This window comes from Heloderma suspectum, chromosome 1 (genome assembly GCF_057233095.1).
Source record: "Heloderma suspectum isolate Gila_16-S chromosome 1, 16-S_ref, whole genome shotgun sequence".
Lineage (NCBI taxonomy): Eukaryota > Metazoa > Chordata > Lepidosauria > Squamata > Helodermatidae > Heloderma > Heloderma suspectum.
Window position 1 is genome coordinate 47,035,226 of NC_139458.1, and position 26,617 is coordinate 47,061,842.

The following is a 26,617-nucleotide window of genomic DNA, read 5'->3' on the forward strand; positions in this document are numbered from 1 at the left end:
TTGCGGCGGCTCCCGACCGCTAAGCCAATGGGAGGCGAGTTCTGCCCCTTCCGCTTAGCGCGTGCAAGGTCACTCTAGGCGCTAAGATGGCGGCGGCGGCGGGGGGCGCCGCCGCCGTGCGTGAGGAGGATGCGTTCCGCCGCCTCTTTCGCTTCTACCGGCGCTGGGAAGGCTCGGACCCCGCTGGGGTGATTGACTTCTCGAAGCCATCGGCGCGGCAGGTAAACCGGGCGGTCTTGTTTCCGAGCCCTGTTCGAGCTGGGCCTCCCGCAACCGGTATCCATAGTAACCGCTGCTAGGGGATGGCAGCCACACCTCACAAAGTCGTCTGCTCCCTCGCATCGCCACACGTTCGTCGGCATCTGTAACTAGGATGGAGATAGGAAAGCTCATCTATGAAGAGCTGGGGCTGATTTAGCGCCCTATCCTAAGCAAGTTTAGACAGAAAAAAAGTCCGACAACTCCCAGCATTCCTAAGCCAGCTACGCATAAGGTCACATCCTTAATAGTGCAATCCTATGCAGGTTTAGACAGAGACAAGGCCTACAACTCCCAGCCAGCTATGCATAGGATTGTGTTCTTAAGGGTGCAATCCTATGCAGGTTTAGACAGAGACAAGGCCTACAACTCCCAGCCAGCTATGCATAGGATTGTGTTCTTAAGGGTGCAATCCTATGCAGGTTTAGACAGAGAAGAGGCCTACAACTCCCAGCAATCCCCAGCCAGCGAAGATTGCTGGGAGGTGTAGGCCTTTTCTCTGTCTAAACATGCATAGGATTGTTCCCTAAGGAACGTTGTTTTCCGTAGCCTAGAACTATACAACTTGATCGCAGGAGCTTTCCACACAGTCCAAGCCATTACGCTTTGAATGATCCCCCTCCCCCGTGGTCTTGACGCCTGAGGGTTACTTGAAGCCTTGAGGGTTTCACGAAATATTGCAGCAACTGGTGATTGGGGGGGAGGGGTGACATGACCTCTTACAATATTTCGTGAGTCCCCCCTTCAGATGTTCCATCGTTCACATGCATTGACCACTCGTGTGAGTAGTGCTTTATAGGGATAATGAGAAGACAGGATACCCTGGAGAAGATGCTGATGCTAGGGAAAGTGGAAGGCAAAAGGAAGAGGGGTTGACCAAGGGCAAGATGGATGGATGATATTCTGGAGGTGATGGACTCGACCCTGGGGGAGCTGGGGGTGGCGACGGTCGACAGGAAGCTCTGGCGTGGGCTGGTCCATGAAGTCACGAAGAATCGGAAGCGACTGACCGAATAAATAACAACAAAGCTTGCACCTACTGATATTACATGGAGTGAGGTGGTAGAATTTTGGATTGTACTACAGACTGCAGGTAGGGAGGGTATCATTTTTTTAAAACTATGATTCATATTTTAAAAGGGGGAAGGGGAACCCTCCCTGCATGGAGTAAGCTAGTACGTCAATACATGGAGGGATTTTTTTTAACCAAGGGAAGTATTCAAAAAAATGATGCCCCCACCTGAAGTCTGAAATTGTAAAGTCCAGGACATATAAAGCTGCCTTAGGCCATTGGTCCATTTAATCCAGTATTGTACTGTCTGCTTTGACTGGCCGCAACCCTCCAAGGTTTCCAGGCAGGGGTCCTTCTCAGCCCAGGTACATGAGATCCAAATCAGAGGTGCAGAACCTCAGGCCTGGAGGACAAAATTGGCCCACCTAGGTTCCCCAGATAGCCATGCACCCTTCTGCTGGCCCTGGTCCCTTTCCCCCAAGAACCAATCGTTTGGTGATTTCCGGCTTTTGTGCAGCTTGTTCTCCATTTTAAAAGGTTGAAATGCCGCTCCTAAGGATTAGTTATTGGCAATAGTGCTTTCTGCTAAAATGTGCTGGTATTTTTGGCCCCACCCACCACTGAAATGCAGCCCCTCAGAGCTTCGCTAAAATGAAATTCAGCCCTTGGGTTAAAAAAGCTTCTGCACCCGTTTTAAATGGAGATGCCAGTGGCTGAACGTTGCCGCTACAAAGTATATATTGTATCTCTGAGCTGTGGCCTCTTCTTGGAATAGCTCCAAGAGCGCAGTCCTATGGCGATAATCAGCCTCTGAACTTGGAGGCTGATCACTATCCAGTGCAGGGTGGCCCGAGCTTGGAGGCGATCCTCCCTTCCATGCTCTGGCTGCCCTGCATTTCTGGCTAGACTGGCGATTTAACCTGTCTAGCCGGGAAGCTTCAGAACAGGAGGTGAGGAAGCCGCCCAGTACATACAAAGCTACATAATGCAGCTTCCGTAGTCTCCTCACTGCCCCAGGACTGCCCCCTTTTCCCCATCTCCACACTCCATTTCCGAGCACAGAGGCATAGCCAGTGCAGAGAGAACCACACCAGCTAGACAGTGTCTAGTGCCCATAGGGTTGCTCCCTAAATCATTGATTAGTGATGGGCTGTTGGGATTGTTATTCATGAAGGAGCCGAAGGAAAGCAGTAAATTAAATCCCCATGAACAGTTACATACTACTAGACTAATGATAATTTATTAAGATAGGTTCATGCCAAAGCAGCTGGTGAGCCTTCAAAGTGTCTTTTGCTGGCCAAAGCATTTTTGGAAGACACCGTGAGTGTCAATGAACATCTCTGGAGGCATTCTTTGACACTCATGGTGCCTTCAAAAATGGTGCAAATGCCACCATTTTAATCTACATTTTAATTCTTTCCATTCAGGAGGAGTGGTCCCAATCTCTTGAGCCATTTCTTCTACATCAGCAACAGTAATTTACCAATAATATGTGGAGGAAATTTTTGTAGCTTCCAGTTAGGATGCTATGAAACATAATGGCATATTATGAGAGCCAATTACTGGTTCCACCTGCACGTGTTATGGTTCTGGAATCTTGGTCTTTATCTGTTACTGGAGTCATTTTCCTCATGTCATGAAGACCTTGCCCACATTATCTCTCTATTCCCAGGCAGCTAAGCACAGCTACTGTTGAGCCTTTCCATCTCTCCTAGAGAGAGAATTGAGGTATTTTCATGAGATGGCTGAAACTTGGTTAAAGCTTTCTGGCAAGCAGATTTATGATGCATAACATGATTATTCTACTGCTGTTAACACTACATACATGAAGTCACATCCACGTATCCAATTTTTTCAGTTAACCATCAGGGAGCATGATGCTATTGTGGGGAGGGAGCTTTTTGCTGCAACCTGAAGTGGAAGATCGGTGTGAGGGGTGGGGCATCTTAACCCTTTCCCTTTATGCGGTTTTTCCTCTGAAAATCTCTCTCCTCAGCTGCATTTACCTCCATAGAAGAAATGATACCGATACTCTTGAGTCCTACAAAAGGATCATGGGTATATCTGTAATATGCCATTCTGCCTTTGGTTGTTCAATCTAAAAAGGTTAAAATATGTTGAGGTAACTTGTCTGTGTTACATGAATTTGAGAATGAACTCTAGGGTTGCAGCCCTATGAACACTTATTGAGAGTAGGTCCCATTGAAGTTAAAGAAGTGAGTACACATGAATAGGACTGGGCTGTGTCTTTTTTACTTCCATAGTGATAATTCAGCATTAAATCAGATTTCATTATTGCTGGAAGAATTTCTACATCCATATCAGCTTGTCTATCTGTGTGCACCAAAGCCTTTTTTCTCACAGGGAACTGGGCAATTGAGTCAAAGCCTTAAAGAAGAGGTTATGGGGGGAATATAATACGTATATGGAGTCTCATCTTCCTTGGAAAAAATAGGAAAGGTTTACTTTGTTTATAGGGTACTTTGATGCTTAATGAAAATAACATGCAACTAATTAAAACCTGTATGTCTGAACAACCATAACTGATCTTTAGAACTCACTGTCTCCCTTATGTAGCTGATGGTGTTCTTATAACAGATTCAGTTGCCAGAAACCTAGATGTTGTCCCTAGGGGTTGTTCTCTATTAGTGCCCTCAATTGGTAAACTTGTTCTTGAAAATATTTTGAGTTAATACCTGCGATAGAAATTATAAGGATGCATAGACCATTGTCCTGATCATGCAATACAGTTTTGTATTTAACAAGAACTCCTAGGTATTTTATTGTTGTGCTTTTAATTGCCATATAAAGCCTGCAAGGAGAGTCCTGTATTATGACAACCCATTCAATTGTTTGATATATCTGTAGTGTCCCTGATATCCTCGTCTTTATCTGTAGATGTACTGATATTTGTACTTCCCTGCATGCTTGACCTTTTGATCAATGGGCTTTAAACACAGATGACAAATCTTGGAAGTTCAGTATATACTCCTAGGGAAACTTTATGTAGGAGCACAACCTATAGGAAATATTTTCCATACAAAAATGTATTGAAAACTACTAGTTAGGCGTGTTCTGCAGTGTGTGCTCACTTTTTCTTACCATTGAAAATATAGTCTTTGCATTATCAGACATCTTCCAGAAAAGAAGATTCGGTCTTGCCTACTGCTTTTTACCCACCTGATCCCATTATCTTCTGTCTATTGTAGGAAATTAACTGCTGAAGAGAAAATTAACAATACAGGTGACATTTTCAGGGTGACAGAGGATTAACACTGTCTTCAGTAACAAAAGGTCCCTTTTTATTTCATTAAGAATAACATATTAAAAGTGACTACTAGGTATTCACAATTTCTGACTAGCACCAGTGCTTAGACAGGTTTACTGGTCCTCCGTTAATACTGTAATGAGTGTAGTATAATTACAGCCCTCCTAAGGAGAATTTCTGTCACAGAAAGAAGCTCTTCAGACCTTAAGCTTACATAATTATGATTACCCTCTTATTTCTCAAGCATCGTTTGTAATTTCAATTAAAATTGCATATCCACTGGAGTTAGAAATTAATGCATTATCCCATTTTGAAATTGGGATTCTAGTCTGTCACAGGCTATAAAATGTTGTGGCTTTCTAGCTCTAGCAGTTTCTGTGTTAATAGCCATTACCATACATAATGTCAGGATTATAGCGCAGGAAGAAAAGTGAGCTATTTGTCAGAACGTTGTGATTTCAGGTTTCAGTATCTCACAACCTATTGAATCAAGAAATAAAATGTGCCACAAAAACCCTCAGAGGTCCAAAGAAGCAATTACTGTTTTATTGTCAGATATCTGACAGTTCTCCTATGATGAAAACAAATGCTGCCATTGCCTTTGAAAAGCTGAGATTCTATACACATCACAAGCCACTAACTCAGATGTTTTACAAGCTGTAGACGTGGGGCTGCATCAGGAATCTGTGTAACAGATATGCATCAGTCAGCAGATTTGACACATCTTGGACATGTATGAACGTAACTTTGATTTCCTGGATGCACTGTACATAATACAGTGGTATTCAAGGGTGAACCGGTTAAGTTTGCTATTATTCCCATTTTAACTGAGGCTGAGAGAGAGTAGTCACACAATCGAGCAAACAATCACAATATAACTAATATCAATTCTGCTTATTTCAGTGGAATAAAGTCACAATTGACTTTTGATCAGTTGCACCCAAAGACTTTATTCTGATCACACAGTGAGTCCACAGCTGAATAGGGATTTGAATTGAACCATACCCAAATGTAACACTATCCACTGAGCTATACTGTCCTTAATAGATTTTAATCATATTTTAATATAATGTTGCTATCTCCACAAATTTATTTGCAAGGATATTAAAATTGTAGTGTTCAGGGGTGGGTGGTTCCCAGATGTGCTTACCAGTGGCAAATATGTCCTGGCAAGATCCCCCATTGTTCTTTCAATAGTTTGGATGCAGAGATGTCTTTTGCGAGTGGAATAGCAGTTCCACAAGGCATCCCCACCAAATTCTCCTCATTTCCCTGACTCGCTGCAGCCCCCTTGGTCCCAACACACAATTACAGCATGTCCCTTTTGGCAGGGTGCAGCAGGATAACCATATAGTGCCAGGGAAAGCCTGCTTGTGCAAATGAGGTCCCAATTCGGCTATCTCTGGATACAACCCCAAGTGCTGAATTTAGAAATGCTCAGAAAGCAGGAAAATCTTTCCGAGCCAGTCCAAACTACTCAGCACAAAGTCTTGGAGGTTTTCCTGCTCTTCCCTTGGGAGAAGGGCTGAGAATCTTCCTGATCTCATGCTGAATCTTAGAGAGGCTTGGCAAACCACACAATGGACAAGTCCCTGTCGTCTGAGCTGGGGAAGAAAGTGGGGCCTTAATACTATAGTTGAACTGAGGTTTGAGGGCACATTTAGTCGGAAGCTCAGTCTGACAATACATCAAGGGTCAGCACCTCCCTCTCGAGCAGGAGGGTTAGTAGTAAGCACAAATTCTGCCAGGCTGTCAAATTCTGGCAAAATCTGTGAACCACAGTCTGATACTCAATTTTCCTCTGCCAGGTGGTCAGTTCTCCACTGAATTTTTCCTCAGTAAGTGATCAAGATGCCTACAGAGCAGGACTGCGTCCAGTTAGCCAATGGAAAGCCTATAGTCTAGATACCTATCCAGGTGAGTGTGTTTGGATATCAAACAAGAAAAAAATAAATCCTTTGATGGAGTGTTTGTTTCTCTCAAAATATGTGATCTACATTTTGTTGGGAGAACAGCCAATAACAACTTTGTTTATTGTCTCTGAAAGACATGGGTTGTACGCTTGTAAGCCCTGTGTTCCTGCTGTATCTCAATATTCCCATCAGCCTTCACAGTTTAAAATTACGGGTATAAGCTGTCACTACGCTTTCCCCTCTCTTCTTCATCAACCTCCATTTTTGTCCAGGGTTTATGTTCATACCAGATCCCTTCCTTCCGGGCTGCCAGCGCCACTGGGTGAAGCAATGTCTGAAGCAGTACACCCAGAAACCCAATGTGTGCAATTTGGATATGCACATGTCTTCCAAGGAGACCACTGATCTGTGGGATAAGGGTCAGCATCAGCTGCGGTAAGTCCTGGCTTTGAATAATCCCGTAACAAATTTAATAAAGGCAGAGGAGTGCAACTGCCAGTGGATAAGGTATGGAACGTCCTCACCAGCACCTGGGCAGTTTCTTGTTGCTCTCTAATCCTGTGGTGTAATGGCCTTGGACTAGGAGCCTACAAATTTTGACTCATTTTCATATTTGTATATAAATAGATGTTAAGTTTAGAGATCAGGTCAGTATATATCTTGTGTCTACCATGATCCTTGCTTCTTTCATCACGCACCAGTGATGCGTGATGAAACTACAGTGATGCCACTACAGTGATGCCACCACAGCCAGTGTGGTGTAGTGGCAAAAGTGTTGGACTAGGAGCTGGGAGATCCGGGTTCTAGTCCCCACTCGGCCATGGAAGCTCACTGGGTGACTTTGGGCCAGTCACACACTCTCAGCCCAACCCACCTCACAGGGTTGTTGTTGTGAGGATAAAATGGAGAGGAGGAGGATAATGTAAGCTGCCTTGGGTTCCTTGCAAGAGGAAAAAAGGCGGGGTATAAGTGCAATCAATCAATCAGTCAATCAATCAATCACCATAAGCTGGGATCCAAAAGGCCACACTCAGAGTTCTGCATCTCTTCCCTTCCCCTGCACTGTCTCTGAGGTTCAGGGGATCCTCCGGAGTGCCACACAGTACAGCACAGGAGGCACGATAAACCAGCGGCCCTGCATGTGTGCATACACATTTCTGTGTGTGTGTTTGTGTGTGATGGGGCTTATTGGATCTTAGCCACTAAGTCAAAGCGGCTGAACCTCTCTCTACTTAGAGGAATTCATTAAAAATATCACAGGTTTCCAGTTCATCTACTGTCTAGCAAAGTATAAACTTGTGGCTGGGGGCGGGGGGGTCATGTGTTTTCATTGTGTTTTGTTTTAATAGTTTTTATTGTTCTAGACTATATTTTAATGTTGTATTTGTTTTGAGAGCCACCCAGAGAACTTGTATTATGGTGTTGCTATATAACTACAGTAAATAAATAAAATAAATGTGTCTACAGACAGGTATATCTGCTAGTTGATCAAAAATAGGCTCAACATTTCTTTCAACAGCCTTTTAGTGTGTCAGAAGGAAACCATGGGTGATTGTGGAGGTAAACTGAACAGACAATTGTGTCTTGGTTGATAGCTACTGTGCTTTGTTTTGTGCAATAAAAGATCCTACCATTGCAAATACTTCTGTTTTTGACAGCAGACATGAATTGAGTCCTTTGTCTCTCAGAATTTGGACATTGTGACTTATTAAATCTAAGCAGGAGGCATTATGAATTAGCTGTCTTGTGGATTATTTAAATTTACCTGCTACTTTAGAGGGGAGAAAGTCCCTCCCTACTTCTAGTTTATCCATCTTCTATAGATTTTAGAGTGGACTGAACCACAGGTGAAAGGACTGCTCTTTTATTTCCTCTGTCTCCTAGGTTTTATGTGAACTTATCTGAAGACTTGTATGTTAGTTGTAGAGATCTTTACAATTCTGAAGCAGTGATTCTCTCCCCTGCCCCTTTTGCACAGGCCCCTTCCTCCTCTTGTAAACAGGAACAGAGACTTTATATGGACGTAACCTTTTATGGCAGGAGTTGACATGAGGAAGCGAGTGGACAGAATAATCATGCAAGCAGTTAAAAGACAGCCTAGCCAAGAAAGTAAGAGGCCGTCTCCCCCTTTCCCTCATAAGTTGCTTCTACCTCAGCTTCTTTCTCTGTGGATTTTTATGTAGGCGTTCTATAGGCAGTGAGGGAGCTGCACTGTTCAAGCCATTCTGGAGATCCAGTTATTGCAGCATGACAATGAATTAACCTAATTTGTTGTTGTTTGACCTGAGTTTTAACATTATAGTTGGGCACCCAATCAAGCAGAGAGTCCAAATGATTAAATGAGGCAGAGTAATGTAATTAAAACTTGTCTTGTCATTATCTGTACATTGAGCCAGTTATTTATAAAGGCTGCTAGTTCTGTTTGACCCTGCAGTGAAATTTACAGCTGAAGGTCTAACTCTATAAAACTTCCTTACAGTGCTGGAATGTGAAATTGGTAACGCATTGAAACAATGGCTGTCATTGTCCTTGGAAGTCTTATGTGGCAAAGTCAGGATGTTTGTTCTCCATTCTAGTTGTTTCAATAGGATAATTTGAAAAATATTTTTGCTGTCCAAACCTGGACTTGTCTGTTTTTCATATTCCATCTAGAGTAAAAATTGACCACAAAAGCAGGTGAGCAGCAGCTTCCAAAGGTGAGAGAGTAGTGTGCTTTCCCCAGCAGCATCCACTGCAGCCACATAGGACAGAATTTAATGTGCAGCTGGTTCCCATTCAGATTGAGGCAATGTTGCGGAGTGTGATAGCTGGGAGAAATGTTGGCAGTTTCAGTAAGCGCTTGCCTGAGAGCGTGCAGGAATAAAGTCCTGCAGGAAACTTCTTTCGGAGGAGAAAACAAACAAGCCAGCTACAGAGTCCAGAGGTACAAGAGGGTATTACTGGGCTTGAAGATGATGTGTGATTAGGGCTGGCCAAAACTGGTAAATTTAGACGTTTAGGTTCATCGCTAAGTTCATAAATCCAAATGGGATTATTGCATCCCCCACCCCCCTGCGCTGCCGCCCACGCTGCCAAACTACAGTAGAGACATACTTGAAAGAGAGTTGCATTTTTGCTTTGGGGACCTTGGAATTTTTTCAGAACCTTAGAACTCATCAGAGACATGATTGGGGGATGCTGAAGGTTTCCTTGTGCTTTTCTACACATGGATCTCCGACCCACAGCCACTTCATTACTACTTTGGAGCTCCTTCAGTTCTCAGAGCTCTGCAGATACATTTCAGTTCTGCTTTGCAGCACTTCCTGCCATCTCAGCTAAGGGCACCCTGCAAAGGCGTGCCAGTGTACTTCAACCAGACCTGCAAACGCCCTGCTTTTTCTCCTCCTGCTCACCCAGCTCAGCCAATGCCCTTCAGTCCTGACCTGCAGCTCTCTCTGCTACTTTTATTCTCAACAGTGTGGAACAGTACACTCTACAGCAATTGTTTGTGAAATTAAATTAAGACCTTTCAAGGAACAGTTTAGTAAAAAAATATGGCAGGAACTGGTCCACTACAATACAAGCAGACATGTTTTGTCTATGCACTAACAAAAGTGTTTCTAACTTACCAATGCCGAGTTCTGTGCAGAATCTCTGGCTGTTTCCAGGTGGGTGGATCCTATTGCTACTCAGTCATTGCTCTTCTGTTGTAAGCTACAAGTGGAATTGCAGTTGACTTTCCACGCTATTGGGAGTTTTGCACTTTTTCTATGTGTACATCCTGCTATATTCCATCAACAGCAGTGGATATGACATAATTCCTGTGGGTGGCGAAGGGCCATTTGAAGCTCAGTACATATTCACTATAATGGTTGTGGTAGGCGTCATTTTATTGCCATGATTTTTATTTATTTTTAATTACCATTACAAACATTGGGGGGGGGTTGCGTGTCTGTGTGTGTGTGTGTGTGTGAGAGAGAGAGAGAGAGACATACCAGTTACGTATTCTGTACTGAAAGGCAGGAAGGAGACTCACCTGCCCAGATCAAATGACACTGAGATTATGTGCCTGATTTTGCTTGCTTTCCTCTTTCCTCCCCATCCCCTTTTTCTTTTGTATCATGTATTAGATTGTTAAACCCGCAGGCAGGGGCTGTCTAACCCTTTATCTCTGTACTGCATTATAAAATTTTAGGTACTTTATTATTATTATTATTATTAATAATAATAATAATAATAATGTTAGAACTTGCAAGTATCAGAAGATAGGGAGAAAAATGTTATTTCCTTGTATTTTATTACATATATGTCGTCACATGCTATCCTGTCATAAATTCGAATAGGTAGTCTGCCATTCTGCAAGAAAACAATATAATGGGTTTCAGTTACTCCAGATTCATAGACATTCCAAGATGCAGCTTAAGTTCCTCCCATAAGAGCAGCTCTGCTTTTTACAGGTGTTTTCAGGACAACATTATTAGTATATTAACTCCTGCTTTGAGCCTGGTATACAAATTGATATCTTTCCCAGTCTTTGAAATGTTAATCTGATTCAGCTTTTCTTCCCCCTTACATAGTTCCATCCCACTTTTCCTAAATATTTTCTGTGAATCACCTTAAATAAATGACTATGTTTTTCTGAAATTGATCCTTCTTCAGCTCACCACAATTTTCTTTCTCTCTGTTTTCATATTTGAATCTACTGCTGAAAATACAACACACGTAAGATTTCACTGACATTTGTACCAATAATTATAAGAGCCAAATTTTTGGAGCACCTTTATTTAAGAACTGAATCAAGCTGTATCAGGAACTTGACTTTCTGTAGGAAACGCTTTCAGGGAGTCCTTCATAAATGAAACTATTTCTGTTATTTTATGTATATCTTTCCAGAAACAAAAGTTCCACCAAACGGGAGCCAAAAGGTTTATTGGAGAAGCTGCGCTGGGTGACCTTGGGTTACCATTATAACTGGAATACAAAGGTATTCGAGGGCAATAAAACCTCTTGGCAGCGTATAACAGTAAGATAATATGATAGCAAATATTTGCTGATCTTATTTTTGCCATGGTTAGGAAATCTAAGCATAAAGCCACAGTGCAGATTATGTGCTATAACATCGTGGATTCCTAAATGTTTTTGAAGCCAAAATATTCTAATCAACTTGCAGACCTGAAGTAGAGTGAGAATGCATTGACTATCAGCATGCTGCAGACATGCTTAACCAAATGAGCCTTGGGTCTTATCTGCTTATTCTCTGGCCTTAATAAGAAAGCCACCTATTCCCAGTCTTCTGATCAGAAACATCCAGTGAAACAGATTTAGGACTCTAGCTCAGGAAAGCTTGTGTTTAGGCATTTATGGGAAATTCTGGTAACATAATGAGGAGCATTCCTGTGATTAAGTGTGAAAACGATTTATTATGTGAAATATTGAGCATCTCAGTTCTCTTCTTGGGTCATTCTACAAAACCACTATTTCAACAACTAGTATTTAACATCCTTGTTGGCAATAGCATAAGAAAGAAGTTTATTCAGGCTCTAGACTTCATATATTTCAGATGGATGTTACACTTGGATTTGCAATAGAGAAGTTTACTCTCTTTTCTAGTTTTGGAGATTAGATCCTGGTTTCCAGGACTTTCACGGCAGTTATTGGCCTAAAATTCACTTTGGGTGACCACAGGATGTATTTATACACTGGTTTTGTTAATCTACAATTCTGTTTCCAAGTTTCTTTGCTTTTCCCCTTCTCTAGAAATATTCAGCTGATCACTACACCCCTTTCCCATCTGACCTGGCTTTCCTCTCGGAGCAAGTGGCTAAAGCTTGTGGGTTTCCAGCCTTCCAGGCAGAAGCAGGGATCCTGAACTACTATCACTTAGATTCATCTCTAGGAATTCATGTGGATGAGGCTGAGCTGGACCATTCACGACCCCTCTTATCGTTCAGGTAAGCCATGCAAAGGGTTGTAGAAGGTGAGGTAGACCTATATGTTCTAGCTAATGCATCTTGATTAAAGTTACAGGTGACCAGAAGTTTTGTGACAAATGCAAACTTTCACCTTGTGTGTGGGGCAAGAATTGTTCACAGTGCTGCAGATCAAGATTATAGGCAGCAGCAGACTAGAACCCCAAAGTAGCAGGAAGGGCTGGGTTGCTAAAGTAAATGAGAGCAAAAATAATGCCCTTTTTATTTCATTTATAGCCTACCCTTTCTCCAGGAAGCTTAATGGCATATTTTCCCTCTCAGTGGTCATATGAGGTAGGTTAGGCTGATAGCTAGTGCACCCTATCAACAACACCATATTGCAGGTGTTGTTTCCAATTGCCCAAATGAAGATGGGATTGAAATAGGCCATGAACATATGATAAAACATGATAGCCTGTTAAAGAGGCCTAAGGGTCACAATGGAAAATGCACATGTCGGAGACATCTGGAGAGGAACGCCATGAATAGGTATTTCCATGCTAACACTAGAAACTTCTGAGCCAAAATGGGAGAGTTGGAATGCCTGGTTTTAAAGGAGAACTTACATGTAGTGGGCATAACAGAAACCAGGTGGAACGGAGAGAACCAGTTGGATATGGTCATCTCTGTGAAATAAACTCTATAGGAAGTAAAGGGAAGGGCACTCTGTGCATCAAAGAGGGCATAATGCCAAGCAAATTAGAAACCTTAAAAGGGGCAGACTCCCCCACAGAATCAGGGTTGAATAAGTTAAGGGTTGGGAAGTGCTTTCATTGCTAAAATGGCTACATAAATTATTATGCCACTAAAACAAGAACTAACATGGCACAAGCCGGAGGTTTCATGTGCGTTAAGTTGCAGTAACTGAATGTGCATGTAGCTTACTAAAAAGAGTACAGCTAGTAGAGCCTTTCCATATTTGTATATACCTAAAGTTTTACTAACTGCCTTCTCTCCTTTCCTCTATTTGTTTAGCTTTGGACAGTCATCCATATTTTTGTTGGGGGGACTGAAACGAGATGAAGCCCCTGTGGCCATGTTCATGCATAGTGGGGACATAATAATCATGTCTGGCTTCAGCCGCCTACTGTACCATGCGGTCCCCAGGGTTCTGCCCAATTTTGAGGGGAAGCCATTGCCTTCTTGCATGGAGCTGCCTCTCCTTGCTGACCTTCCTGCAGACTCTGTTATTGAGCCCTGCTCCCAAGAGGACTGGCAAGTCTGTGCCAGATATTTGCAAACATCCCGTATTAACATGACTGTCAGGCAGGTGCTGGCTGAAGGTCAGAGCTTCCCGACTGAGACGAGGACAGAGAAAGAATTGGATGCTTTCTCCGTAGGCACCTATCATGAGGAACATAGTGAAATCAAAAAGCACAAGTCTAGTACCAACAGCTGAGACCTGTACACCTTCACTTCCTTCAGCATGGGCCTCCCATTGCAGGAGGTCTATTTTCGAGCCATATGGAACAGCAGCAAATATCAGAAGGGATATGTGACTGCAACAAAGCTGATGATTCATTCTGAAAATGAGTAGATGAAACAAGCTGTATGAACCACAAACAAAGTATGTGGCTCAGGTCAAGGAACGCTGTTATTTCCACCTCTGTGGTTGTCTCATCAAGGCCACACAGCAAATCTGTCAGTCTGATGCTTTCGTTAATAGTGACTGAATATGGAATACTTCTCCTGGCCTGTAGCAGTCATATTGCTCACTGAGAGGTGTCAGAAGGCTGGTATTAGCTAAAGGAACAGCTGTTACAGACTTTTTTAAAATCCAGAGCATAATCTGAAGGCACAACTAAAGCTAAGTCTTGGTCTAGTCAGTATCTGAGTAGGAGACCACCAAGGAACTGCAGAGGAAACATTACAAATAAATAATACACCAGTTTTTAACTCAGGTTTAAACAAATAGCTTCCAAGGGTAACTTGCTTACAGCACTGTAATGTGCATCCGTTTCTGAAGCCGCCGACTTATGCTGCTCTCCTGGAGCCCTGTTGTGTCATCCAGAGACCTGCTTATATGTCTTGCAGTATGTTTATTACCTTTTGCCTGATATTGAGGGCTCATTTTGTGAGTGGGATGGGGACTTTTATTTAAAACATGTCCCCTTCTTGAAGCAAAATAATAAATGTTAATAATATGTCTAGTGATTTTTCTATTCAGGATGTCCTTTTCTTCCCCTTGTCGCTGAATACTAAAATTGCCCTGTTCCATCAGCAGCAGACCATTTGGTTGCCTGCATAATGCAGTCTTTGCAGCCTGCCTCCTTTAGGAGCAGACTGAAGAGAATGACTTTACGAAAAGGAACAATGAAGCTGTAGATGAAGCACCCAGAGAGAAAATTAATCAGCGACTATCTCTATTGCCCAAAAGGTAAATATATTGAAACAAATAAGGACAACACAGTCTCCTGTGCCCATCTGTTTTAGGATCCCGACTTCCCTATCTGGTTTTTAATGCAATTTTAATTGCCAGAGTGCAGCGCTCTGTCCCAGGGGTGTTTTGTCACACTTTTCCCGTGAATAAGCTTACTATGTTTTAAATTAAAGATCCCTATCTGTCTTGGAAAGCTGGTTTTGGGGGTTTTTTGCTCCCTATCCTCCAGCTTAGTTTTCTTTTCAGTATTGTTCATGCTGCCTTGAACAACTCTGTCACCTTTTCCTTCAGGCTGTGTTTAGCTCTGCTGTTCCCAATATCCCCCAACAGAATAGGAAGTATGTGTTTACCGCTACGTGGCTAAAATTGGAGAAGGCTCTGCTAAGGTCTTGAAGATCTTTCTGGTGTTTAACCATGGTGTGGATTTGGTACTGTCTGCCATCTCTCTCTCTCTCTCTCTCAGGGACTTGCTATTCTGTAGTACAGTAGGATTTTCGCAAGAACTGCTGCCAGTTTCCAGAGGTTAGGCTTGTATCTCATTAACAGTCTGAATAGTAAAGGTCATTCCACACAAATGTTTAACATTTTGAGATCAAGGACCAGTCCAGGTTTGCCACTGCAAGCAACGGGGAACTGCAACCAGTCATGGCTTCCTGAAATGCCTGTTGCATTCACATTTGACAGTTCTAGATGAACACTTAAGCTGCAATCCTACACACACTTATTAGGGAGTAAGCACCATTGAACTTTTTTTTATTATTATTACATTTCAATACCACCCAATAGCTGAAGCTCTCTGGGCAGTTTACAACAATTAAAACCATAAAATACAACATAAGATACGATACAAATACAATAGTGGAGAAGAACTCCCAATGGATGCAATTGAACACTGGTGTGTGCCTATGGTAGGGTATATTCAGGGGCAGTGAGGGTGGCAAAGAAACATCTTGCCGCCTCTATTGAATCCTCCATGTGCCACCCAGTGGAGCTTTCCAGGATCTTCCAGGGCCTATTATATGCTGGCCCTAAGGACACTGTCCATCTGTCTTGAGGCCCACTGTAATACATTTGCTATGTACTTCCGGGATAAAATCTCTTGCTTCTGCCAGGACTTAGACTCCAGTGTTACAGCAGGTGAATCTGGTGATGTAGTCAGAGCACAGCCTTGTCCAGTTTTCTTGGATGCATTTCAGTTGGTACAGCTCGAGGATGTTGACAAGGTCCTTGGATAGGTTCATGCAACTACTTCTGCATTAGATCCTTGTCCCTCTTGGCTTATAAAAACTGGCAGGGAAGTTTTTATAAGGAAAAACTGGCTGAGCCAGAGAGATTATTAATGCCTCCTGGCAAGAGGGAGTGGTCCTGAGCCACCTGAAAGAGGTGGTGGTGAGACCACTCCTGAAGAAACCCTCCCTGGACCCAGAAATCTTAATAATTTTAGGCCAGTGGCAAATGTTAATTTCCTGGGCAAGGTTCTTGAGTGGTTAGTTGCAAACCAGCTCCAGACACTCTTGGATGAAACTGATTATATAGATTCATTTCAGGCTGGGTTTTGGCATGGAGACAGCCTTGGTCAGCCTGTATGATGACCTGTGGTGGGAGAGAGATGGGGAGTGTGACCTTGTTGATTCTGCTTGATGACTCAGTGACTTTTGATACCATCGACCATGGTAACCTTCTGAGATGATTGTCTGAATTGGTATTGGGAGGCACTGCATTGCAGTGGTTTCACTCCTACTTGGATGGTCAGCTCCAGAATGTGGTACTTGGGGAATATTGCTTGGGCCCATGTTATGGGGTTCTGCAGGGGTGGGTTTTGTCCCCTATGCTATTCAACATCTACATGAAACCATTGAGTGCAGTCATCTGGAGTCCTGGAGTGTGCTGTCATCAGTATGCTGATGACACGCAGCTCTGTTTCCCCTTGTCATCCTGAGGTGAGACTGTGGATGTGCTAAATTGGTGCCTGGCTGTGACAGCGGATTGGATAAGGTTTAATAAACTGAAGCTCAACCCAGACAAGACAGATGTTGTAGTGGGTGGTGCTCAACCTGTTTTGGATGGAGTTGCACTCCCCCTGAAGGCACAGGTTTGTAGCTTTGGGATCCTCCTGGAGCCATCTTTTGTCAGTTGAAGCTCAAGTAGCCTCATTCTACCAGCTTTGGTTGGTGGCCCAGCTATACCCCTATCTGGACAGGGATAACCTGGGTTCAGTTGTCTATGCTCTGGTAACCTCCAAGTTAGATTACTGCAATGCACTCTACATGGGGCTGCCTTTGAAGACTGTTCAGAAGCTGCAGCATATGCAAAATGCAGCAGAGAGATTGATAACAGGGACAAGAAGGTCCAAACACATAATACCAATGCTGGCCCACTTGCACTGGCTGCCTGTATGTTTCCAAGCCCGATTCAAGGTGCTGGTTTTGGCCTATAAAGCCTTACATGGCTCAGGACCACAATGTCTGATAGAGTGTCTTTCCGGGCATGAACCGAGCCATACACTACGTTCAGCATCCAAGGCCCTCCTCCTGGTGCCTCCCCTGAGGGAGGCTTGGAAGGCAGCAACAAGGGAGAGGGCCTTCTCAGTGGTGGTCCACCAATTTTGGAATGATCTCCCTGGCAAGGACCACCTGGCGCTAACATTGTTACCTTTTTGGCACCAGGTTAAAACTCCTCTTCTGTCAGGCATTTGGCAGAACATAATGAGTTTTTAATCAAGTCCTTCTCATCCATTTGGGAACAAATGATACCGCCAAGCGGAGCTACGAAGAAATCACATCAGACTTTGAAGCTCTAAACCACGCCCCATTTTCGAAGGTGACAATTGCGCCACCCCCTGTTGAGACGGGAAGTCCCGCCCTAGCTGGAAGCTCCACGTATGTGATCAGCTGACCCGGTCATATGACATCCAGGGTCACCTGATGGGGGTGACCCCTCTACAAACTCGTCATACCGCCGTGGACCAATAGGAATTGGTTTTAGAGCCGTAGCAGGTACGGGTGTGAAAATGGTCTGCAGAGCCATTTCCAAGCTGGAAATGGCTCTGCGGGAGCGGCTTGAAAAAAGGCCCTGTGGGCCATCTCTGCGCCCGTACTCGCTAGGGCTCTAAAACCAATTCCTATTGGCCCATGGCGGCATGACGAGTTCGTAGAGGGGTCACATGACCCCCTCTGGACCAATCTGGGCGTGGCCTGGAAATGACCCTGCGGGTCATCTCCACACCTATACCTGCTAGGGCTCTAAAACCAAAACCTATTGGTCCATGGTGGCATAGCAGGTTCGTAGAGGGGTCACATAACTCCCCCCCCCGGGCCAATCTGGGCGCAGCTTAGAAATGGCCCTGTGGACCATTTCAGCACCCGTACCCACTAGGGCTCTAAAACCAATTCCTATTGGTCCACAGCGGCGTGATGAGTTCGTAGAGGGGTCACATGACCCCCGTCAAGTGACCCTGAAGGTCATATGACCGGGTCAGCTGATCGCATACGTGGGGCTTCCGGCTAGGGCGGGACTTCCCATTTCAACAGGGTGCGGCGCAACTGTCACCTTCGAAAATGGGGTGTGGTTTAGAGTTTAATACGAACCCCCCTCCTTTATTACTGACAAGGATGAAACTTTTGAAAAGCAAATAGCCAATGCTTCAAGGAAGCATGATGTAGTAGTAATGGGGGACTTCAGTTTCCCTGATATTTGTTGGGAGACAAATTCTGCAAAAAGTGGCCCCTCCAGGAAATTCCTCACTTGTGTGGCAGATAACTTTCTCCTACAGAAAGTAGAGGAAGGAACTAGAGGACTGGCTATCCTTGACTTGATTCTAACCAACAGAGATGACTTAGTGGATGAAGTAGCAGTTACAGGAACTCTGGGGGAAAGTGACCATGTTATACTTGAGCTCATGGTTCTAAAGGAAGCAAAAGCCAAGTGTAGTCAAACCCGTACCCTGGATTTTAGGAAAGCTGATTTCAATAAAGTCAGAACAATGATCAGTAAGGTCCCATGGCAAGTGACTCTAATGAGAAAAGGAGTCCAAGATGGGTGGGAGTTTTTAAAAAAGGAAATTCTCAAGGTGCAATTACAAACAAGTCCAACAAGGAAAAAAGGTGGAAGACAACAGAAGAAGCCAATGTGGCTTCACAAAAAGCTTAGAGATGACCTGAAAACAAAAAAGGACACATAGGAAGTAGAAGGAAGACCAAACAACAAAGGAAGAGTACAGGCAGGTAGCACAGAATTGCAGGGATGGAGTCAGGAAGGCTAAAGCTGAGAACAAGCTGAGGTTAGCGAGGGATGCTAAAAGCAACAAAAAAGCTTTCTTCAGCTATGTGCATAGTAACAGAGGAAAGAAATGGTGGTTCACCTATTAAGGATGGCAAAATGATAACAGGTGACAAAGAAAAGGCAGAAGTGCTCAGTTCCTACTTTGGCTCAGTCTTCTCCCAAAAGAGGGTCTGTGACCCCCTGGCAAAGGTGAAGTATAGGCTGAAGGGGCAGGATTGCAGCTTGAGATCAATAGGCATATGGTCAAGGAACACCTAATTACTTTGAATGAGTTCAGATCTCCAGGGCCAGATGAACTGCACCCTAGAGTAATAAAGGAGCTGGCAGAAGAACTCTCAGAACCACTGTCTATTATCTTTGAGAAATCATGGAGGATGGGTGAAGTGCCAGATGACTGGAGGAGGGCTAATGTTGTCCCTATCTTCAAAAAGGGCAAAAAGGAGGAACCTGGGAACTACAGACCAGTCTGACAGCAATCCCTGGGAAAATTCTGGAGCAGATTATAAAGCAATCCATCTGTAAGCACCTTGAAAACAGTGCAGTCATTACTCAAAGCCAACATGGATTTGTCAAGAACAAATCCTGCCAGATGAATCTGATCTCATTTTTTGATCAAGTCACCTCCCTTGTGGACCGTGGGAATGTTATGGACATAATATACCTCGACTTCAGCAAAGCTTTCGACAAAGTGCCCCATGAAGTGCCCCATAGTGGAACCAATTACCTAGGGAGGTAGTGGGCTCTCCCACACTGGAGGCATTCAAGATGAGGCTGGACAGCCATCTGTCAGGGATGCTCTGACTTGGATTCCTGCATTGAGCAGGGGGTTGGACTCGATGGCCTTGTTGTTGTTGTTCAGTCGTTCAGTCGTGTCCGACTCTTCGTGACCCCATGGACCATAGCACGCCAGGCCTTCCTGTCCTGCGCTCTCTCCCGGAGTGTGCTCAAGTTCATATTCATTGCATCGGTGATGCTATCTAGCCATCTCATCCTCTGCCATCCCCTTCTCCTTTTGCCTTCCATCTTTCCCAGCATCGGGGTCTTTTCCAGAGAGTTTTCTCTTCGCATTAGGTGGCCAAAATATTTGAGCTTCAGCTTCAGGATCTGTCCTTCCAATGAGCACTCAGGGTTGATTTCCTTTAGGATTGACTGATTTGACCTCCTTGCAGTCCAGGGGACTCGTAAGAGTCTTCTCCAGCACCACAGTTCGAAAGCATCAATTCTTCGGTGCTCAGCCTTCCTTATAGTCCAGCTCTCACAGCCATACATTACTACTGGGAAAACCATAGCTTTGATTAGACGGACCTTTGTCGGCAAGGTGATGTCTCTGCTTCTTACTATGCTGTCTAGGTTTGCCATAGCTTTCTTCCCAAGGAGCAAGCGTCTTTTAATTTCATGGCTACAGTCACCGTCTGCGGTGATCTTGGAGCCCAAGAAAGTAAAATCTGTCACTGCTTCCATTTCTTCCCCTTCTATATGCCAGGAAGTGATGGGGCCAGATGCCATGATCTTAATTTTTTTAATGTTGAGTTTCAAACCAGCTTTTGCACTCTCCTCTTTCACCCTCAACAAGAGGCTCTTTAGATCCTCTTCGCTTTCTGCCATTTGGGTGGTATCATCTGCATATCGGAGGTTGTTGATAATTCTCCCAACAATCTTAATTCCGACCTCTGATTCATCCAACCTGGCATTTCTCATGATGTACTCTGCATATAAGTTAAATAAGCAGGGTGACAATATGCAGCCTTGTCGTACTCCTTTCCCAATTTTGAACCACTCGGTTGTTCCATGTCTGGTTCTTACTGTTGCTTCTTGACCCTCGTACAGGTTTCTCAGGAGACAGGTAAGGTGGTCTGGTACTCCCATCACTTTAAGAATTTGCCATAGTTTGTTGTGATCCACACAATCAAAGGCTTTAGCGTAGTCAATGAAGCAGAAATAGACGTTTTTCTGGAATTCTCTTGCTTTCTCCATGATGCAGCGAATGTTGGCGATTTGATCTCTAGTTCCTCTGCCTCTTTGAAACCCAGCTTGTACTTCCGGTAGTTCTCGGTTCGCATACTGCTGAAGCCTAGCTTGTAGAATTTTGAGGATCACCTTGCTGGCATGTGAAATGAGCACAATTGTGCGGTAGTTTGAACAGTCTTTGGCATTGCCCTTCTTTGGAACTGGAATGTAAACTGACCTTTTCCAGTCTTGCGGCCATTGTTGAGTGTGCCAAATTTGTTGGCATATTGAATGCAGCACTTTAACAGCATCATCTTTTAGGATCTTAAATAGCTCAGCTGGAAGACTGTCATCTCCGCTAGCTTTGTTGTTACTAATGCTTCCTAAGGCCCACTTGACTTCACTCTCTAGGATGTCCGGCTCAAGTTCAGTGACCGCACTATCATAGCTATCAGGGACATTAAGATCTTTCCTGTATAGTTCTTCTGTGTATTCTTTCCGCCTCTTCTTAATCTCATCTGCATCTGTTAGGTCCCTGCCTTCTTTGTCCTTTATCATGCCCGTCTTTGCACAAAACGTTCCCTTGATATCTCTGATTTTCTTGAAAAGGTCTCTAGTCTTTCCCATTCTGTTGTTTTCCTCGATTTCTTTGCATTGTTCATTTAAGAAGGCCTTCTTGTCTCTCCTTGCGATTCTCTGGAACTCTGCATTCAGTTGGATATATCTTCCCCTTTCTCCCTTGCTTTTTGCTTCCCTTCTTTCCTCAGCTCCTTGTAAAGCCACATCAGACAGCCACTTTGCTTTCTTGCATTTCTTTTTCTTTGGGATGGATTTCGTTGCTGCCTCCTGAACAATGTTACGGACCTCTGTCCATAGTTCCTCAGGCACTCTGTCTATCAGGTCTAATCCCTGAAATCTATTCCTCACCTCCACTGTATATTCATAAGAGATATGATTTAGGTCATACCTGAATGGTTTAGTGGTTTTCCCTACCTTCTTCAATTTCAGCCGAAATTTTGCAACAAGAAGCTCATGATCTGAGCCACAGTCAGCTCCAGGTCTTGTTTTGACTGACTGTATAGAGCTTCTCCATCTTTGGCTGCAAAGGACATAATCAATCTGATTTCGATATTGACCATCTGGTGATGGCCATGTGTAGAGTCGTCTCATGTGCTGTTGGAAAAGAGTGTTTGCTATGATCAGCGTGTTCTCTTGGCAAAACTCTATTAGCTTTTGTCCTGCTTCATTTTGTACACCAAGGCCATGCCTGCCTGTTATCCCAGTGATTTCTCGTCCCTTCCAACCCTACTATTCTATGATTCTGTGATATCCTGATGAGCAAACTAGCTCAAAGTGGGCTAGATGAAACAACGATCCGGTGGATCCACAGTTGGCTACAGAATCAGACTCGAAGAGTGCTTATCAATCAGATCTTCTCAAACTGGGGAGATGTAACGAGCGGGCTATCACAGGGCTCAGTCCTGGGCCCAGTGCTCTTCAACATTTTGATTAATGACTTGGAGGAGGAGGTGCAGGGAATGCTGATCAAATGTGCAGATGTCACAAAATTGGGCAGGGTAGCTAATACTTTGGAAGACAGAAACAAAATTCAAAGTGATATTGATAGACTGGAGCACTAGGCAGAAAACAACAGCATGACATTTAATAGGGATAAATGCCAAGTTAGGGAAAAGAAACCAAATGCAGTTACAAGATGGGGGATACGTAGCTCAACAATACTACAAGTGAGAAGGATCTTGGAATTGTTGTAGATCACAAGCTGAATATGAGCCAACAATATGATGTGGTTGCAAAAAAAGGCCAATGCTGTTTTGGGCTGCATTAATAGAAGCATAGCTTCCAAATTCCGGGAAGTACTAGTTCCCCTCTACTCAGCACTGGTTAGGCCTTATCTGGAGTATTGTGTCCAGTTCTGAGCACCACACTTTAAGAAGGATGCAGACAAGCTGAGGAGGGTTCAGAGGAGGGCAACAAACATGATCAGTGGACTGGAAACAAAGCCATATGAAGAGAGACTGAAAGAACTGGACATGTTTAGCCTTGAGAAGAGAAGACTAAGGGGAGATAGGATAGCGCTCTTCAAGTACTTGAAAGGTTGTCACAGAGAGGAAGGCCAGCATCTTTTCTTGATCATCCCAGAATGCAGGACACGGAATAATGGGCTCAAGTTACAGGAAGTCAGTTTCCGGCTGAACATCAGGAAAAACTTCCTGACTGTCAGAGCAATACAATGGAACCAATTACCTGGGGAGGTGGTGGGCTCTCCCATACTGGAGGCCTTCAAGACGAGGCTGGACAGCCATCTGTCAGGGATACTCTGACTTGGATTCCTGCCTTCAGCAGGGGGTTGGACTCAGTGGTCTTGTAGGCCCCTTCCAACCCTACTATTCTATGATTCAATGAATTCTGTATGTTGGGGGAGACCTATGAAGATGAAAAGTAAGTCCAAAACTGCATCAAATCTATTTTGATAGAACCAGGGTGGGAAGCCTTACCTCTGCATAATTCTCTGTTTTCCCTATTCTGGATTTACTGCAGGATGTTGGAAGAACTAGAACCCATACAGAAGGGCTGAATGGAGACTTCAGCTTCCTCACTTGATCTAACCATTCATTCCTGTCTGCATTCTGTGCATGAGGAAGAGATAAGAAACTTTCTCAATAATAGAAAGGTCCTCTTGATTAGGGTACAGAGTGAAACAAAGGGTATAGTTTATGGTGGCAAATTACAGCCATAATGAGGCGCAGAAAGGCCAAGTGATGAGTATTGGAGTTGGTCATTGATTTTTAAATGATGGAAGATCCAGCATAGAGGAGCAAATCTAGAAGCCAGGCTCATTCTTCATGTCATGCTTCTTGTTTACATATGGTCAGCACACTGTGACTAGAATAGAAGTAGATGGCTGTTTAATCGAGTTTGTAAGAATCCCTGGCTTTGAAAGGGAAGAATCAAGTTGTGAAGGATTTTTTCCGCCTTGACTTACTGTGCTTGGAGTTCAGATGCCTGATCAAAACTGGAAGCCTAAGCATGTTTACTTTGAAACCAGGTAAATTGAGACCAATGGAACGTACTTTCAAGTAACTGTATTTGGTAGTGGGGTATAATTAAAGTAATATAGTGAGTATAATAACATTTTGCGCCTTGAATAGTGGCAGGCAAACAGTAATGGTGGCCTTCGGGTCAACCCATTCATTTAATCCCGTTTGTTTGTTCTTACAAAGGCCTTGTTCAAAGCTAGACAGAGTCTTCCCTGGGGGTATGGGTCTGCTTTAAAAATAAAAATTGTATATTTCTTTCACTGTCAACAAACTGACTAATAGGCGTTGACAAACCCACATGGTACATGCACAGCAGATGGGGATTTTCAGCCTTAACTGTGACCTTGAACAGCCCTCTCTCATGAGACTGGAGACTCCTGGATCCTTTTGAATGGGTGAGCAGGACCACTTCAGCCATGGATCTGTTAAAGCAGCAGAGTTCCAAGAAAAGCAACACTTTCAACAACCTTGCAAGAAGACTACTGCTTTCCTGGGAATGAGGTAGAGAAACCACATGAAAAGATGAGAATGAGTGAATCAGTCCCTGGTCAGATCAGAGACCGGGCTTGAAAGGTGGATTGATCTACAAACCGATATTCTTTGGTAGTTTACTTAAGTGGAAATTTATGTTATCTTTAACTTGGGTCTACAAAATTTCTTACAGAATCTCTGTTTTAATTCCTTTAAAAAAAATCTTAAACACATCAGCGGAAGGCTATCCTGACAAGTAGATGGTGTTTTGTGCTCCTGTGCTGAAATCTTGGCTGCATCACTGTTCTTTCAGTCATATTTCTTGCTCCATGTACCCTTTCCATCACCATATCAAACCACAAACATCATTCATAATAAAGCATGAAGACTGAGAAAGTTTGAGGCCCATTTCCCTCTTTAACTTTTAATAGATACAAATGAGAAACCTGTGTTGTGTACTGACTAAAGCTGTAACATCTCATGCAGCTACTTGGCAAGCACATCTCATTTCATACAGAATATGATATGCTACATTCCTTCCTCCAGAGATGGCATGTGCACGCCATTTCCTTCAAGGTGGAAGATGTTGGGCTTTTTCAGCCACATGCACATCACTTAAGAGCCTGGTTTCTGGGAGGCAGAGAACAACAGGGCTGCCATGATAGTGATTCACCACATTTTAACAGTGAACTGCCCTCTTATTTTGTCTTCTACAGACATCTCTGATGCACTGCGTACAGAACACTGCATTCTGCTGATTCTAATTTCTAATAGATTCATAAAGCTTATCTTGTGTCAATTAACTTAAGATCATGAACTTTCAAAGGATTTGTGCTCCTTCAAGAAGTTGTACTTCGATATAGCAATTCAGCTCTTGCAAAGCTCATAATCGTTCTTCTGCTTGCCAATGTAGTTACATTTTTTTTCTGTCCCTGTTCTTGTACTATTAACAGCAGCCAGGCACTTGGTAATGTAGTTGTTGAAGCTTTTCCTCACATGGAGAGAATGGTAGCAACTGTTTCACCTGTTAAATGTGTATGTGTCACTCTCTTCTATAGGAGTACAGCCAGAAGAAGCTGGCAACCCAAATAGGCACAGGGGAGAACTGCTCTCTTAGTAGTAACCTCCTGCCCAACGAGGTAAAGCTGATAAGTCTGCAACACTGGGGACAGAAGCTCTTGCCTCATAAGGTGTCTGCAACAATTTATGAACAGAAGCTCTTGCCTAACAGCTGCATGACAGACAGAAATCCAGTGAGATTTTCTCAACATAAAAATGCAGTGCCTACACAAGCTTGCCTGACAATGCAGTTGCTAAAAGCACAGAGCTTCTGTCTATAAAAATATGTCAGGAGCTGCCCCTTTTCAGCATGCAACTCCTTTGCTGAGGGAACTGCACTGGCTGCCTATTCGCTACCAGGCCAGGTTTAAGATTCTAGTACTAGTGTATCAAAGCCCTATACAACTTGGGGCAGGATACCTGAGAGTACCTTCTCCCTTACTGACCTGCCCAGTCACTGTGGTCACCAGAGGGCTTGGTTCTGCATGGACTTATGGCCCAACTGGAGCCCACCAGAACAGCCTTCTCACATAATTCTGTTTAAATGTTTATGCTCTTTGTTCGTCTTGGTCTCTATACACTTTAAATTTTATACTGCATCTGTGGCTTTAAACCATAAAATCAACTGACTGTTTTTAATAAAAAGTTATGCACAAATTCAGTTTGATTAGTCTTCTATTTAGGTATGAAGCCAGAATTTAAATTGAATTACTTCATTCACATAGCTTCATTAAATGCTTCTTAGCTGGAAATAGTACATCATGAAACTTAAAGCAAACCCAAAAAATTACAGAATTTACTGAAATATCACAATACCCGGTATGAATGAATGATAATAAACATTTGGAGCGTGTCTTGCAACCCTAGGACATTTTTCATGCAGTACTGATCATTTTAAGTCCTATTGATTACAGTGGAAGAAATCTAAGCATAGGCTGGATCTTGTCCCTATTTTCAAATAAGGAGGAGCCTTCTTTATACTAAAGATATTTTACTGTGCTATAATGCACAAGCAATAATT

General features: G+C 43.5%; 1 protein-coding gene across 1 annotated transcript; it reads left to right on the forward strand.

Annotated features, from left to right (window-relative positions):
• Positions 1 to 71: 71 nt before the first annotated feature.
• Positions 72 to 26,253, forward strand: ALKBH1 (alkB homolog 1, histone H2A dioxygenase). The gene is made up of 7 exons (XM_084841370.1): positions 72 to 221; positions 6,347 to 6,455; positions 6,724 to 6,886; positions 11,324 to 11,414; positions 12,188 to 12,381; positions 13,375 to 14,776; positions 24,349 to 26,253. The coding sequence occupies exons 1-6, from the start codon at positions 87 to 89 to the stop codon at positions 13,796 to 13,798; spliced, it is 1,116 nt and encodes a 371-aa protein (XP_084697496.1). The 5' UTR covers positions 72 to 86; the 3' UTR covers positions 13,799 to 14,776; positions 24,349 to 26,253.
• Positions 26,254 to 26,617: the final 364 nt, after the last annotated feature.

Excerpts from the sequence above, each read along its gene's own strand:
- ALKBH1 (XM_084841370.1), top strand. The coding sequence starts at position 87 with ATGGCGGCGGCGGCGGGGGGCGCCGCCGCCGTGCGTGAGGAGGATGCG. Across the intron at positions 6,456-6,723 it reads TAGTCTAGATACCTATCCAG|GGTTTATGTTCATACCAGAT; the intron begins GTGAGTGTGTTT and ends ATTTTTGTCCAG. Across the intron at positions 6,887-11,323 it reads AAGGGTCAGCATCAGCTGCG|AAACAAAAGTTCCACCAAAC; the intron begins GTAAGTCCTGGC and ends ATATCTTTCCAG.